This window comes from Lepus europaeus, chromosome 17 (assembly GCF_033115175.1).
Source record: "Lepus europaeus isolate LE1 chromosome 17, mLepTim1.pri, whole genome shotgun sequence".
In the NCBI taxonomy this organism is placed as follows: Eukaryota; Metazoa; Chordata; class Mammalia; order Lagomorpha; family Leporidae; genus Lepus; species Lepus europaeus.
The window spans coordinates 5698219-5713934 of record NC_084843.1 but is presented as its reverse complement, the minus strand read 5'-3'; the positions used below and the strand labels follow the sequence as shown (position 1 = coordinate 5713934).

The window sequence follows — 15716 nt, the reverse complement described above, 5'->3', positions numbered from 1 at the left end:
ATGGAAGGTTCACATTATCCTTTAATTCCATTTTCCATGGACTTTTGGAAGCTGCCTTGTGTGTGGTTGGCTCTGCCATAATTCCAGAAATGTAATTCACAGACAATGAAGGAGCAAGCCTGCGAGGGAGCAAGGGAGGCAAGATGGTGACGTGTTGCTTGACTTTTTACAAAAAAGTAGAACCGGTGCCTATATGGGATGCCATACACCACAGCACCGGCCCCATGTTACGTACTTCTAAGCTCCAAATTTGCAAGACAATGAATCACTATTATATATGTTACAGGAATGATAGAAAATGAACACAAGGATACTTCAAAAAGTTCATGGAAAAATGAAATTACAAGTTTTAGGTTGGTGCAAACAAAACTTGAAATTAGGGGCTGGTGCTGTGGCACGGTGTGTAAAGCCGGCACCTGTGATGCCGGCATCAGTTGGGCTCTGGTTAGTGTCCATGCTGCTCCACTTTTTTTTTTTTTTTATTTGGTGCTCCTCTTCTGCATCTTTCTCCATGGTCAATTCAACATAAACGTATTCCTCACATCTATCAAATTCTCACTGTGTAGTCTGAGCACCTGCAGAGACCTGCGGCGTTGCTGACACTCAGTCCCTGGGCCTCTCCCTTTATCTTTCTTATAGGATCCGGGTGATCTCATCTGGTCTGTGGCTTGGGTGCCATCTTGCACATGGAGGACTCCCACTGTATGTCCTTAAGATCCACTCTCCTAAACCCTAGCGTCAGGTGTGCTGCTGGCTCATCATCCCCCACTTGGCTATCTACTTCACAGGCAATTCAAATGTCACATGCCTGAAACTGAGCTCCCAACACCTACCCCAAAGTTTTGAGCCTGGTTCCCCTAAGTTCCTTCCAATTGTTCAGGTAAAAAAAAAAAAAAAAAAAAAAACTGGATTTTTATCTCAAGTTCCACATGGGATGATTTATGGGATATGGCAGGCAGAATAATGGCCCCCAAAGATGTACATGTCCTGATCCCTGGGACTGTGAATGTGTAACTAGCATGACAAAAGTGTAGCCCTACAAATGTGACCAAGCTAAGGACCTTGAGATTGGAAGAGTGTTCTGGACTATCCAGGTGCCCAACCTAATCCTGGGGCTGTTAGCACCAGAGGATCCTTTCTTTTCTAGCTGCAGAGAGAGAGGACTACATCGGAATGGTCAGAGAGACGCAATGCTGCTCTTTGAAGATGGAGGCGCAAGGGGATTGTAGGCCAACAAGCAGTGGGCATCCTCCGGATGCCACAGAAAGCAAGGAAACGGATTCTCCTCCATTCTCCAGAAAAGAACACAGCCAGTCGACACTCTGATTTCACTACAATGAGACCCACTAGATGTTTTTTTAAGATGTACTCATGTATTTGAAAGGCACAGTTACAGGGAAAGAGAGAAAGGTCTTACATGTACTGGTTCACTCTCCAACGGCCACAACAGCTGCTGGGCTGATACGAAGACAGAGGCTTTTTCTGGGTCTCCCACATGGGTACAGGGGCCCAGGCACTTGGACCATCTTCTACTGCTTTCCCAGGCACGTTAGCAGAGAGCTGGATCAGAAGTGGAGCAACCAGGATTTGAACCAGTGCCTATATGGGATGCCATATACCACAGCACCGGCCCCATGTTATCCTCAATACCTGGATTTTCAGATCCTCCAGTTCCTTTTCAGTCAATACTTGAGTCCCTTCTAGAGCCTGCACTGAGAGCACGCGGGTGACACAGTCTGAGAGCAGGGCTCTCAAGTGCCTACTACGTGTCCACACTGAGCAGGCGGGTGACACAGTCTGACAGGCAGGGCTCAAGTGCCTACTACGTGTCCACACTGCCTACGTGTCCACACTGAGAGCACACGGGTGACACAGTCTGACAGCAGGGCTCTCAAGTGCCTATTACATGTCCACATGTGAGCACGCGGGTGGCAGTGTGGATGGGCAGCACTGGTCAGGCCTTAACCTTAACAGACAAGAAACTGAGGGAAGAAAACTATGGCTGGTTCATAGCAGAGACAGGCAGACTCCACACCAGATGAGTTCAAAGAAGAGACCAGCCCAGGCATGGAAGACTTGAGAGCTAGGATAAAACTGTGCTGTTTTATTTTAAATACCACTGGGTGTCACTCACGTAGTCATTTCTTGATCCTTTCTCTCTCTCTGCTTTGCCTTCTAATTCTGCCAGTACATTTGATGTTGCTCTATTTTCTGAAACGTTATCTATAATCTGCCCAACACCCACCTACAATTTTAATAAAGTCGTTAGTGAGAGCCAGTTCTAGGAGTTTAAAGCAAATGGTACAATGGCCATGAGCAGCTGCACCTCATAGATCGGTAAGGAAAAATCAGTGAGGACACTCTGATGCAAAACAAAAAGTTTTTCGAAGAAATGCTAAAAACTATGTAACATTTCTTGACCATTTTACGTGATTGTCCATAAGGTCTGTGAAAATAAGTCTTTTACCCTAATTCCCAGGTTTCCTAAATTCTGTAGGTATATATGAACACGTTTATACACACACAAACCCTTGCTTTTTTTAAAAAAATGTTTTATGTAACTCCCTATTTGTTTAAGTACTCTCTATTTCACCAATGCATTTTTTGGAGAAAAATATAAAAATATATGCTAATATTTATCAATATTATTATATTAAATATTTTAATATCATTTAATGTCTCTTCATTCATGTTCTATAGAGCAATAATTTATTTATGTATATGTTCTATTGAGCAATAAATTATTTATTTATATGTTTACATGTAAGATCAAATAGAGGGAAAAAAACCCCTAAGGATGGATTTTCTATAATACTAATATTAGAAATCTATAATTTAGGGGCCGGCGCCATGGTGCACTAGGTTAATCCTCCGCCTGTGGTGCCAGCATCCCATATGGGCGCTGGGTTCTAGTCCTGGTTGCTCCTCTTCCAGTCCAGCTCTCTGCTGTGGCCCAGAAGGGCAGTGGAGGATGGCCTAAGTCCTTGGGCCCCTGCACCCACGTGGGAGACCTGGAAGAAGCTCCTGGCTTCAGATCGGTGAAGTGCTGGCCGTAGCAGCCATTTGGGGAGTGAACCAACGCAAGGAAGATCTGTCTATAACTCTGTCAAATAAAATTAAAAAAAAAAAAAAGCTATAATTTTACCATTTGTACCTAAAAACCTGGCAGTTCCATCGTGTTGCAGGGTTCTGAATCTCCTGAGCAATTCTACACTACCTGACCTTCTGACAGTAGTCTGTCCTTTCATGGGAGCAGTTTCACAAAAGCAGACATTCAGCTAGGCAGGACCTGGGAGCCAAGCTGTAACACTGCTCCAAATACTCACTGCACAGCCTCAACACACTTACTCAGATCTGTTTTTTCTCTCTTGCTCCATGTTTATTGGAGACATCCTGAAGGCAAGATGAGTTTCTGAGCCATCTTTGCAACCCCAAGAAAATATAGGGCTATGCACAGACTATGTGATCAACAGATTTTTGCTGGGGCCAGTGCTGTGGAGTAGCAGGTAAAGGACATCCTATATGGGTACCAGTTCGAGTCCCGGCTGTTCCACTTCTGATCCAGTTCCCTGCTAATGAGCCTGGGAAAGCAGTGGAAGATGGCCCAAGTCCTTGGGCCCCTGCACCCACGTAGAAGACCTGGATGAAGCTCCTGGCTTTGTTGCCTGGCCCAGCCCTGGTCTTTGTGGTCATTTGGGGAGTGAACCAGCAGATGGAGGACCTCTCCCTCCCCCTCCTCTGACTTTCAAATTAATAAATAAAATCTTTTTAAAAATAGATTTCTACTTATAAGCTATGGTTACAATGTTTAGAAAAAGGTTGCTGAGGAATTGCAAGTGAAAAATAACTCTCTTCAGGACAAAGGCTATTCTTTTTTGGACAGCAGGACTGCTGGCCCAATGGTCCCTGCCAATTCCACTCAAAGCTCTGGTTTGTGGCAGCAGAAGGAGGTTGCATCAGCAAGTAGATGAACTCACAGCTTCTTTCGCTGGAGAGTCTTACTATTACAAAAGCTGGGTGACCTAGGCAGTTTGTGCAGTGGCATATCCCATTTGTGTCTGCACAGTGCCTTGTCTCACTGTGCACGGGCCCTGGCCTGCAGACCACACTCTGAGAAGCATCATTTCATACAACTATTAAAGTCAGACTAATAATAATAATGATAATTGCACCAATTAGCATTTATAGAGTGCTTAGCCCATGCCAGATGCTGTGGTAAGCACTGGAGCACTTTACACGGATTATTTCACTTAAACTCTTATGAATCTCAGGAGGGCTTACTTTATTATTTCCACTTTTCAAATGAGGAAATTTAAGCCTGGGGAGGTTTAGCTAATTTATCCAGCTGTGGAAAAGCAGGTGCTGGAAGTCAGGCAGTCTGAGCCCAGCTTAATCTTAGTCCAGTGTACACCGGACGCTTGACCACGTGACCATGCTGCCTCCTGACTGCGTTAGAGACAGCAGGCTCACGTTGCACCACTGTGGGCTGAAGAAGTACTTGATACAACAGGGGATGTTCCGGAAGAAACAGCACAAGACAAAAAACAGGGCACAGATTTATCGATTTGAAAACCAGGTTTTAACGGCCCCTGAAGTTACAGGTACATATTTTATGTGTGGACTTTCTCTGGCAGGCATGTGATGCTTTCATGAAATGAGGGACTAATCATTCAGATCTGTTTAGAAAATGACTTCTTTGCCTTTAATAGGCCCACACTTCCTCCAAACACACCCCATCTGGCTTCTAGTATATGTTTAAAACTTTTCTGGATAAAGTAAGGAAAACATTAAAGATTGAACTTAAGAATATTTCCAAACTTCTAACAAGATGACTTTAAGTAAGCAAATCAAGTTCATCTGCTTTTTAAAAATACTCGAGTTACTTTTAACGCAATACTGATTTATATCAAATACAGCTTATATAACCAGTCCCACAGTCAATTTTTTAGAAAAGAGTCCTACATTCTAAAAGTAGTCAAAAGATTTTTGAGGCCAGCATGTGCCATGGCAGGCTGAGCCTTTATGTGTGATGCTGGCATCTGGTACGGCTGTGCTGGTTTACACCCTGACTGCTCCATTTCCAGCCCAGCTCCCTGCCGGTGCGCCTGAGAAGGAGCGGAGCATGGCCCAAGTGCTCGGGCCCCTGCCACCCATATGGGAGACCTGGAAGAACCTCCTGTCTCCTGGCTTCAGTCTGGCCCAGCCCTAGCCATTGCAGCCATTTTGGGTAGTGAACCAGCAAATGGAAGATTTCTCTGTTTCTCCCTCTCTCTCTCTCTCTAACTCTGCTTTTCAAATCAATAAAATAAATTAAAAAAACAACTGTGGGTTACATATTTTTTAAAGATTTATTTATTTGAAAGTCAGTTACACAAAGAGAGAGAGAGAGAGAGAGAGAGAGAGAGAGAGGTCTTCCATCTGACGGTTCACTCCCCAATTGGCAGCAGTGGCCAGAGCTGAGCCGATCTGAAGCCAGGAGCTTCTTCCAGGTCTCCCATGCGGGTGCAGGGGCCCAAGGACTTGGGCCATCTTCTACAGCTATCCCAGGCCATAGAGGAGAGATGGATTGGAAGTGGAGCAGCTGGGTCTTGAACCGGCATCCATATGGGATGTCAGTGCTTCAGGCCAGGGCGTTAACCCGTTCCGCCACAGCGCAGGCTCCAGGTAACATATATTTGAGACTAAACAGTCTTTATAGCTCAAAAAAAATTTTTTTTAAATACAGACTTAAGCTCAGTCAATTGCTTGTATGCAATTCTCCTACATAACCCCTCACAAGCAAGTTTATTAAGTCAAGGATCTTGTTAACTATTCAACGGACTAGACTACTCAATGCCTTGCTATAATATTTTGGTGATTTTTTTCATTGCATGAAGTTCTAAAATCTCTTTGACTCTGAGGAGAAGAGACAATGAAGTAGGCTCATACGTGCAGTAGGCAGATGTCTGAGCAGATCTCCAGTAAAAGCTGAGGTCTCGGTGGCTGCCAGTCTCCCCAGGCAGTTACCACATCTGCCTCTGACATTTACAGAACACACTTCCACCCATCTTTTCCAGAAGACAGTGTCTCCTTGAGGCATTGTCCTAGACAACTTCTGAAGCTCTATTTCACCTGAATTGTCAACTGTGCAACTACAAATATCAGGACTCTGCTAACATGCACTTCACTACAAAACAGGGGGAGGAAACCATGCCCCTCCAGGGACCATCAATGCCTGAGCTCCCCCAGACCTGCAGCTTGCTTTCTCCCCACTCTTCTTAGGTCTCGGGTTCTTCCACCACCACCCCTGCCCCTAAATATGTGCATCCAAGGTTCTACCCTTGTCCCTCTTCTCAGTCCACTGTCTCCCTGGAGAAAAACATTCACATTTTAACTCCAATTATGGAATACTTAATCCACACTTTTAACTTCATGTTGGATTTCTTTCTTTCTTTAGTTCTAGATCCACATGCCTTACCCCTATTTATCCTGCATCCCAATGTAGATGACAGGCAGCCCCAATGTTAGTATGCACATCGGCCCCATTTCTCTTTCTTCTTTCCTTCCTTGCATTTTTTTGGGACAGCAGAGTGACACAGAGAGAGGTCTTCCATCTGCTGGCTCAGCCTTCAAATGTCCACAACAGTTGGGGCAGGGCCAGGCCGAGATCAGGAGCTAGGAACTCCATTGGTCTCTCCTGTCAGTGGCAAGGACCCAACACTTGAACCATCATCTGTAGCCTCCCAGGCACATTAGCGGGAAGCTGGAATGACAGGAGTGACACCTGATCCCAGGCACTCTGATAGGGGATGAGAGTGGTGGCTGAACCGCTGGAGTACCACGCAGGGGGGCTTAACCGCCGGACTACCGCGCAGGGTGGCTTAACCGCCGGACTACCGCGCAGGGTGGCTTAACTGCTGGACTACCACTCAGGGTGGCTTAACCGCTGGACTACCACGCAGGGTGGCTTAACCGCCGGACAACCACGCAGGGTGGCTTAACCGCCGGACTACCGCGCAGGGTGGCTTAACCGCCGGACTACCACGCAGGGTGGCTTAACCGCTGGACTACCACGCAGGGCTCCCTCGCCCTCACCACATTCAGTTCTGACACCTCATCATCATTTTTTTTTCTGCTCAGATCGTGAACTGCTCAGATTTTACTCTAAGTTCTTCTTAAATGAATGTGGACTAAAGAAAAGTTACAAATGCATGCCCTCCCCTCCTCTCTCGTCTTGCCTTTCCCCACATTTCTTTCTTTAAAAAATGTTTTAATATAAAGAGAATAGATTTCAGGTATTTCACAGGTACAATAAAAACAGAAGTATTTTTTTCCTTTTTTTTTTTTTCTGTCTCAGACTTCAACAAATAACAACAAATACCAGAACAGCCATTTAATTCACACACCTGGAGTCATCCTGGCTTCACTGGCACCTGTGGCTTCAACACTTTCACCGGCTACTCCACCCTGACTGCCTTGTTAGCAGGCCTTTTTTTTTTTTTTAGTAAATTGCTGCAAAAATCTCCCAGTTGTTTTCTTCTGTCTCTAATTCTGGCTCTCCACCAGTCTGTCATTCACAAGCTACCAGTGATCCTTTCCAAATGCCAAACTGATCATATCACTGACCCAAATCCTTCTCATCTCCTTTAAGGAAAAAACCACAACACCTAAGTTCTCGACCCACCTGTGCCTCTGTGGCCTCACTTCCTCCCTCTCTCCTAACACATATGGAAGCCTCTGCTGCAGACACAGGGACTGTCCTGAAGAGCTGCTCCCTCAGGACGTGGTGCGTTGGCCAAGCCATTCCTTGGCCTTACAGGCAATGTGGCCGGTCACTTCCTATTCACCCTTTATGAGCAGCAACCCCAGAACTCAGCAGCTGCCTGACACACTGAGTGTTCAGTAAACATTTGTTTGTTCAATGCCGGAAATCAGTAACAACCACTTACATTTAAAACAGTCAAGATATTTCCCATTCATGTGTGTGGCCAGCCAACCGGTGCAGGTTTTATGATCTATTATTTCCAGCTACGAAGGAGGAAATACTAGCTGCTGACTTTCCCAAGGTGGCCCGGCTAGAAACCAGTGCAATCGTCCCCTGCTGGAGGCCTGTCCCCTCTGCTTTCATTCCACCTGTGATCAGCCAGACTAAAGCCCACTCTGTGCTAAAAGGAATAGAGAGGTGCGAGTCATGGACTTAGCTTCTAAAGCGTGCAATCCAATCAGGGGCGTCAAATGAGAGGAAAACTCTAGAGAAAAGTGTAGGGTAGGACCACGTGCTCAACTGTGCAGCACCCGCAGGAGAGAGCTGTGCATTTAGTGGGAACCAGCCTAATCCTACAACCGGAGTGCAGACCACTACAGGTTCCGAGGACAAAAACACACCAAAAACAGGAATGGGTTTTCTACCTTTGACTGAACTCCTCATGAGTTTTAGAAAGTAACAACCAAGAGGGAAAGTATTTCAAAAATAAAATGAAAACAAACACCCCACCCTTAGTTATCAAATCAAATCAATCTAGGAGACTGATCTAACATATTCATGTGCCTTTTAAAAAACTGTCCTATTTGCATGGAATGTCAACTTTCCATTACAGCTACTTTTACTTTGAATTCTGATGTAGCCTTAACATTAAAAAAATAATAAGCAAGGCTACATGGGGCTCTTCACTGCTACCTTGTTATTCCTTGGGTTGCTACACTGAGTTAGGCACTGGCAGTCAATAGTTACAATAGTTACAACACAAATGTTCTTTTCAGTGATAAGCACAGAAGCTGGAAAAAAGAAACAAAAAAATCATACCCAAACAAAAAACCAGGGCTCTGTTGTTTTTCATGTGACCACCAAGAACATACTGAGCGTGCCAGGGAAAGTAAGTACAAGATCACCAAGACCTTTACCATTCATCCCCAAAGGCGAACCCATTAGCAACAGTGACTCCGGGACACAGGAAAGCAGTTTCTCTAAGGCTTCTCTCAGTCATCCAAAAGACATCTGAAAAGGCATGGTGCTAGGTGCTAGGTGCTAAGTGCTAGGTGCTAGACGGGGAACTGCTACTGTCGCTGCCACAGGTGTTGAGCGGCTTTCCCGGCCACTTCTCCCCCTGACCGCTCTCCCCCCGGAGCACGCTATCCACACAGCAAGCTGCTCTTCAGAGTTGTCCTCACTGCTGGAAGCATTTCAACTCCTGGATGCCAACCTCACAGCTGCTGATAAATTACTGTACACCGCTGTAGAGCCCTCCACACACCCCCACTTCCCAATCTTTTTTTTTTTTTAATTTTTTTTTTTTTTTTTTGACAGGCAGAGTGGATAGTGAGAGAGAGAGACAGAGAGAAAGGTCTTCCTTTTGCCGTTGGTTCACCCTCCAATGGCCGCCGCGGTAGGTGCGCTGCGACCTGCGCATCGCGCTGTTCCAAAGGCAGGAGCCAGGTGCTTCTCCTGGTCTCCCATGGGGTGCAGGGCCCAAGCACTTGGGCCATCCTCCACTGCACTCCCTGGCCACGCAGAGAGCTGGCCTGGAAGAGGGGCAACCGGGACAGGATCGGTGCCCCGGCCGGGACTAGAACCCGGTGTGCCGGCGCCGCAAGGCGGAGGATTAGCCTCCCACTTCCCAATCTTAACATGTGGGTGTAACTGCCAAACTCTCGAGTCCTTGTTCCTTCTGCAAGATCTGCAGTATTTATTTCTCCTCCTCCCCCCAACCCTCAAATACAAATGCCTAACTCTTCACTGTCTGGGAAAACGTAACCTTACTTTTTGTCAATAAGTGCCAACTTTTAAAAAATTACCATCATCTTGTGACTTTCGATGACGCCGTTACTAACCAGCATTACTACGTTGGCGTCTTGGAGGAAACGTCACGCAGGCAGAAGCACTGCCAACCCTGGACGCTCTGAGTCCAGGAGCGCGCAGCCAAGGTCCCAGCCCCTTCCCAACCTGAACTCGCCGCTTAGCTCAGAGAGGGGCGCGGCCCGCACCGCCGCGTCACTCCGCGAGTGTCCACGAACCGCACCAAGGGTGGTCCCCACGCAGCCCGAGCCGGGAAAGCCTAACTCGCTGGCACGTGGGGGTCTGGGGTTCAGAGAGAACGGCGAGTCCCCGGCTCGGGGGTCCCCGCCGCGGGCGCTGCACCCGCACCCCCGGGCCCCGCCTCACCCTGCGGGCTCCCCGCACCTGCGCCCCCTCCTCGCTTTGCTCTCCTCCTTCCGGGCAGCTCCCGGACCCGCACGGGCTCGCAGACCTAGGGCCCCGCAGCGGCCCCCAAACTCGCGCGGCGCAGCAGGTGGGCGGGTGCCGCGCCGCCGCCGCCCGCGCCAAGGACCCGCGCGAGCGCCCGGGGGACGCCGCCCGCTGGGCTCCACCCGGCCGGCGGCTGAGCGCGACCGGGCAGGGCTGGGCCCCGGACCCAGGCCCGCGCGGCCCCCACGGAGCGGCGCCTCCTTCGCCCCGGCCGACGACCACCGCCCAGACCTGGCGGACGCCCGGCCTCCCTCGGAGGCACAGGCTCCGGGAGAAGGGGGCGCGCTTCGGGGGCGGGCGGGGTCGTCCGCGGCCGACGGCGGGCGGGGGGACCCCCACCCCACCCCCAGGCGGCCGCAACAAGTGCGCCAGGGCTGCCCACCCGCCCCGGGCCGCCCCCGGCCGCCGCCGCCCGGGCCCTGCCTTTACCTGCGGCGGCTGCTCCGTCCCGGGCGGCGGCCCAGGCCTGGCCGCTCTCCCCGCGGGCCGGCCGGCTGGCCCCAAGCGCGGCTCGCGGCCCGACGGACGCCTCAGGACGCGGCCAGCAGGGTCCCTAGGCCCCCTCCCTAGGGTTCGAGGCCTGGGTCCCGCGTCGGCCACCAGAGAGGGCCCGGCCGCCCTGTCAGGCCCCGAGGGCAGCGTCCTCCTGCCGCCGACCCGGCCGCCACTCCCGCTCCGTGCCCCCGGCGACGCGCGGGCCCTCCCTCGCGCTCTCCCGCGAGTCCGCGAGGCTTTTGGTCGCTCCCGCTTGCCGTCCGCCGGGCCCCGCCTCCCGGGCCGCTGGTTGCCAGGACAACCGGAGCGACGCCTGCCCCGGAGCGGAGGCGTTAGGAGGGGCGGCGCCGGGGCTCGGCCCGCGGGGCCCGGGAGCAGCTGACCATGGAGCCCCAGGGTAAGGCCGGCCGGGTCCCGGGGGTGCGGCGGGGGCCCTGGGCGGCTCCCGCGCGCTTCCCGGCTGCGGGCGGAGGCGCGGACCGGACCCGTCGCGGCCGTCCCGGGGCGGGCAGCGGGGCTCGGCCGTGCGCGCCGGGTGTGGACGCCCTCTCCTGGGTCCGGGCCGGCCGGGGCAGTGTGCGTAGGGACCCGCTGCCCCCGGCCGCGCGGGGCCCGGGCGTGGACTGACCGCGGCGCTCCGCCTTCGCACGTGGTTCCGTGTCGCCGGCGCTGACCGTGTCCGAGCAGCCGTGCGCGCGTGTTTCCTCCGCTCCCGAGGGAGGCCGCCCGGGGGCTGCGGGGCGCGGGCCGCTCTCTGGGGTGCGCGCCGTTCCTTCAGGCCCGGCGGGCGCTCCGGCAGGTTTTGGTGTGGTCTCTCCTGTTTCCACGCGTGTCCCCGGGTTCTGTGTGACGGCCGCGGCTTCGCTGAGCCTGGCGCCCCAGGGCCGCGCGTGGCCCCCCTTTTGCTCAGGCCGCTTGGCCGCGGCGGAGCTCAAAGTTCGGGTGACTTGGGTGCAGCCAGCGCTGGCCGGGCAGGCGGGGGCGCATTTGGGGGCGGGGCTCGCGGTGTCCTGAGCCTCTGTTGGTCTGGGAGCCGCGGGTCCGCACTGAACACGGTGCTGGCCGCGGCCCTCCCGGGAGAGCCAAGCGGACGCAGGAGCCGGGAGGCCTGGGGTGGGGGCCCCGGTGGTCCGAGACCCCAGAAGGAGGGGCGGGGTCGGCCTGCAGGAGGACCTGAGAAAGAACGAGGGGAGGGGGCTGCAGGCGGCGGAAGCCCCTTGCCCACGGCCCAGAGACCTGGGAGAGCAGCCGGGCCGGGGCCGGGAGGGAAGAGCAGGTGAGGGCCGGGAAAGTGAGCAGCAGCCTCAGGCCGGCTTCCTAGGACTTGGTTAGGGATGCCGGGGCTGCCTTTGTCTCTCACTTTCATTGGATTCTAAGGTAGAACATACTTAAGTGATGTATGCCTGGGGGTAAACTGTAGATTTATTCCTTCCATATACTAAACGCTTATATAAGTTTATTATAAAGAATTCAGTCACCACTCACCCCAGCAGATGTCGGATGACACCTTTTTGGGTAAAGAGTTGCTAAATCATTTTCATTTAGTAAACCTTTATAAAGAGAAGATGAAATGATGTCTAAGTTTTCTTTCAACGTCAGGATTCGCAATTTAACCAGATTTGTCCTGTGACTAAAGTTATTTCACGTTCTCAAAGATAACAGAGGAGCTGGCGCTGTGGTGTAGCGGGTAAAGCTGCCACCTGCAGTGCCAGCATCCCATATGGGCACCGGTTCGAGACCCAGCTGCTCCACTTCCAATCCAGCTCTCTGCTAGGGCCTGGGAAATCAGTGGAAGATGGCCCACGTCCGTGGGCCCTTGCATTCACGTAGGAGACCTGGAAGAAGCTCCTGACTAGTGGCTTCTGATCAGCCCAGCCTCTCTCTGTAACTCTGCCTTTCAAATAAATAAATAAATCTTTAAAAAAAAAAGTAAGCACTGTGACTATCAACAAGAGTTGTAGTTACATATGGTTCTATTTATACAGTTATCAGTATTAGCAACCTGTTGTTAGCCTGTGTTATCCAACATATTTTCAGTCTTGCTGTTTACCTAGAATCTGTTGTTACTGAATGGTTCCAGATAGCATTTTACCAGTGTAGGTGAATGTAGCATCAACAAATTAATTAAGATGAACGATCCTTTTTAACTGCTTTTAAGGTTTAAACATGTTTCTAAGGGCCAATGCCAAACAAATACTAGAAATAGCAATTAAGCCAGTCATATACATATTATTTCCACATACTTAGTTTTCTGTTGCTTCTAGGAGTGACCTTTCTTAACTATATCATTAAAATCCAATTACCAGAAACTTTGCAAGCCCCAGCCTGCGTCGTATCTGGCAATAAGCAGGGGGTGACAGGGAGCACTGCTGTTTTACAGACCAATAATGTCAGCCGGGAGGACTCCTCGGGCGAAGGGCACACTGAGGGAGTGCACAGCCTTGCACTGTAGCAGTGGTCTGGCTCTCGGATCGCACATTTACAGCTTTGGTTTTTTTTCCTCAACTAACTTCTCCATTGGAGAAATAGCCAGGTATGAAATAATGTGGCAAATGGACATCAGATTACTATTATATTTTAATATTTAGGTTTAACGGTACTGTCTCTTCCCTGATTTCTTAGCAAGTAACTTTAAGGGTCCTGAACCCAAAGCTAAGCAAGCACACAAGCTGAGTAAAAACTCTTCCATCAAATGCAGCATCGAGAGAAGCCTCCGAGGCCCCTCTTACTGCTGCCTGCTCCCTGAACCCTCCATAATACAGTCATGCACTCACACACGCGAGGGCCTTCAAAACGTTCATGGAAAGTGGAGTTACAAGATAGTTTATTTTGGTGCAAATTATTTAAAAATCTGTGTTTTTGTAACATGCATTTCCATGAACTTTCTGAAGACCCCTGGTGTATCTGGGCCACTCCGGGCCAGGCCGCAGTTGCTGGGCACATCTGTGTGTTAGAGCTTGTGTGATGGAGGTGCCGGTAGTGCTGATCAGGATGAGTAAGCCATTGAGGTTTACACTTGCAAGGAGCGGACTTCTCTCTCCAAACCTGTTTTTCCACTAGTCTGCCCTCTTCCCAATTACGCCAGCCTGAACTCTGAGTCATCCTTGACTTTGTCACTCACCACCCCTGCCTCCCCCCCAGCTCCCAGCCCATCTGTTTATTCCCGCTCTGGGCACCTGGGGATGTGCCCCTGTCTCCTCTTCCCTGTGTGGCGAGTGGTCCTCCTGTCTTGGGGAAATCATGCTTGCAGGTTCCACTCACTGCTCTCTTCCTCCCCTCTGCCCCTTCCTGGGCTCTACCTGGAAGCCTGGGTGACTTCTTTAGAATGTCCTGCAGGTCTTGTCACTGCCCTGCCAGGAGCCCCCAGAGCCTTCTCTTGAGACTCGCCGTGTGTGGGGTCTTAGCTCATGCTGCAGGCACGTGGGTCTTTCAGACCCTCAGATGCAGCAGGCTCCCTCCTCCAGGAAGACTGCTCCCTCCTGCTCTGGTCAAGCTCACTCCAAGTGTCCTCATTCAGTCTTTGCTCATTGCCACCTTCCCTGACTCCCTAGAGGAGGTAGTGCCTCCTCCTGGAGGTTATACCCATGTCTCTGCTTTGTGATTATTTTGTTAATCTTGGAAATTTATTTCCTCCCCCAGACTGTAGGGTGGTGACAGGGGGCCGGGGCCCTCTCTGCCTTGTTTGTCATCTGTCTCTAGTGCCCAACGGGGTAAGCCCCAAAGAAACACTGACTGAGTGGATGGCACCGTGTCATAGCTGGATGCCTTATCCAATGATGTTTCCTTGAGAGTGTTGCTGTGTATTCTTAGAAGAAGAAAGCTGCTTTTCTCACCAGCAAAGGGGGCCATGCTCCAGTGAAATCACAAACTCTGGTGGAGTTTGCTTGGGGCAAAATCAGGGGCTTATAAAGTGTCAGCTCAGTTACAAATATGGTGTTCGTTTTCTTTTCTAACCTAAGTAGGATGTAGGAGTCTCATTTTGTCTGCTAAGATTAAGAAAATGGGTACGTAATCTTAATATTTGAACCAAGGGGCCACCAGGGCCTAAGACCTAACAAAATCTGCATGACACGTATGTTGTACTTGCTCATTAATTTTCTGGGAGACTGGCAAGGATTTGAAAGTCACTTAAGCCCAGGAATCATTTAAGAAATCCATATAATAGTGTTTTCAAAGTAGTCTTAGCCCCTAAGGAATATTAATTCTATCAGTTAGGTTACAATTCCAGTCTTATTAGAAATAAATGCTTATGTAAATCAGGTTTAAGGCTTTCTTAAACAATGTCTAAGCAGCACCTTTAAACAGTAACGTTTTAAAATCCCTGTCCAGATCCCCACAGCCACTGCGTTCTGACCTCTGATGCTCAGCCGGCCGCAGGTAGGGGCAGAGGATGTGGCTGAAAGCGCGTCTCTCCGGAAGCTCCGGCTCCCCAGCATCCTCCCCAGCTGGAGTCTGAGCCTGGCGACTGGGCTGGCTTCCTCCCGGCAGGAAGAGGAAGCACTGTTGCAACTTGTCTCATCTGAACTGACCAACCAGGTTCGAGGAGGGGTTGGTGCCTACCAGCACTGCCCAGCAATGGCCAGGATGACTCATTAAATGCAGTAGGTGCGGCAAACTCATGAACTAGTAAACAGCTCACAGCAGCATTCTCTGTGTTTATGTGGCAAGCCGGGGCCAAAGCTGGAGACGGTTTTCCTTGGGACCCTGGGGCATCCTTGGGGAGCTTGACTCATGGGGCCCAGGCAAAAGGGAGGAGGCCTGCCTTTCTCCTGGACCCAGGTGCCAGTTCTTGTGTCCCTGCCCCTTTCCAGGTTGTCAGCGACCCTGCTGGCCTTGTCTTCGGTGGAGGATGCTCTCGCTTTCACACTCTTGTGTCCCCTTGGCTCCCTCACTGCCCGTCTACCTGTTGGTCCGTTAAAGTCTCTCTAGGATATCACCATTTCCGAGGGACTTTGTGTGTCTATTTATCTTTCTCACTCTCGCTACCTCTAGTTTTTTT

The 15716-nt window shown here is 50.7% G+C and overlaps 2 protein-coding genes across 2 annotated transcripts in view; one reads left to right on the top strand and one right to left on the bottom strand.

Moving 5' to 3' along the window:
- DHX32 (DEAH-box helicase 32 (putative)) overlaps nucleotides 1-10730 on the bottom strand; it is a 64496-nt gene extending 53766 nt beyond the window's left edge. The window contains exon 1 of the mRNA XM_062215002.1: nucleotides 10652-10730. The gene's annotated coding sequence lies outside the window, so the exon portion shown is untranslated. The remainder of the gene's footprint in view (nucleotides 1-10651) is intronic.
- Nucleotides 10731-11027: 297 nt separating this feature from the next.
- The window catches only part of FANK1 (fibronectin type III and ankyrin repeat domains 1), a 121521-nt gene continuing 116832 nt past the window's right edge, over nucleotides 11028-15716 (top strand). Inside the window, exon 1 of the mRNA XM_062215004.1 lies at nucleotides 11028-11114. Within this exon, the coding sequence (XP_062070988.1) occupies nucleotides 11102-11114 (13 nt within the window). The 5' untranslated portion in view covers nucleotides 11028-11101. The remainder of the gene's footprint in view (nucleotides 11115-15716) is intronic.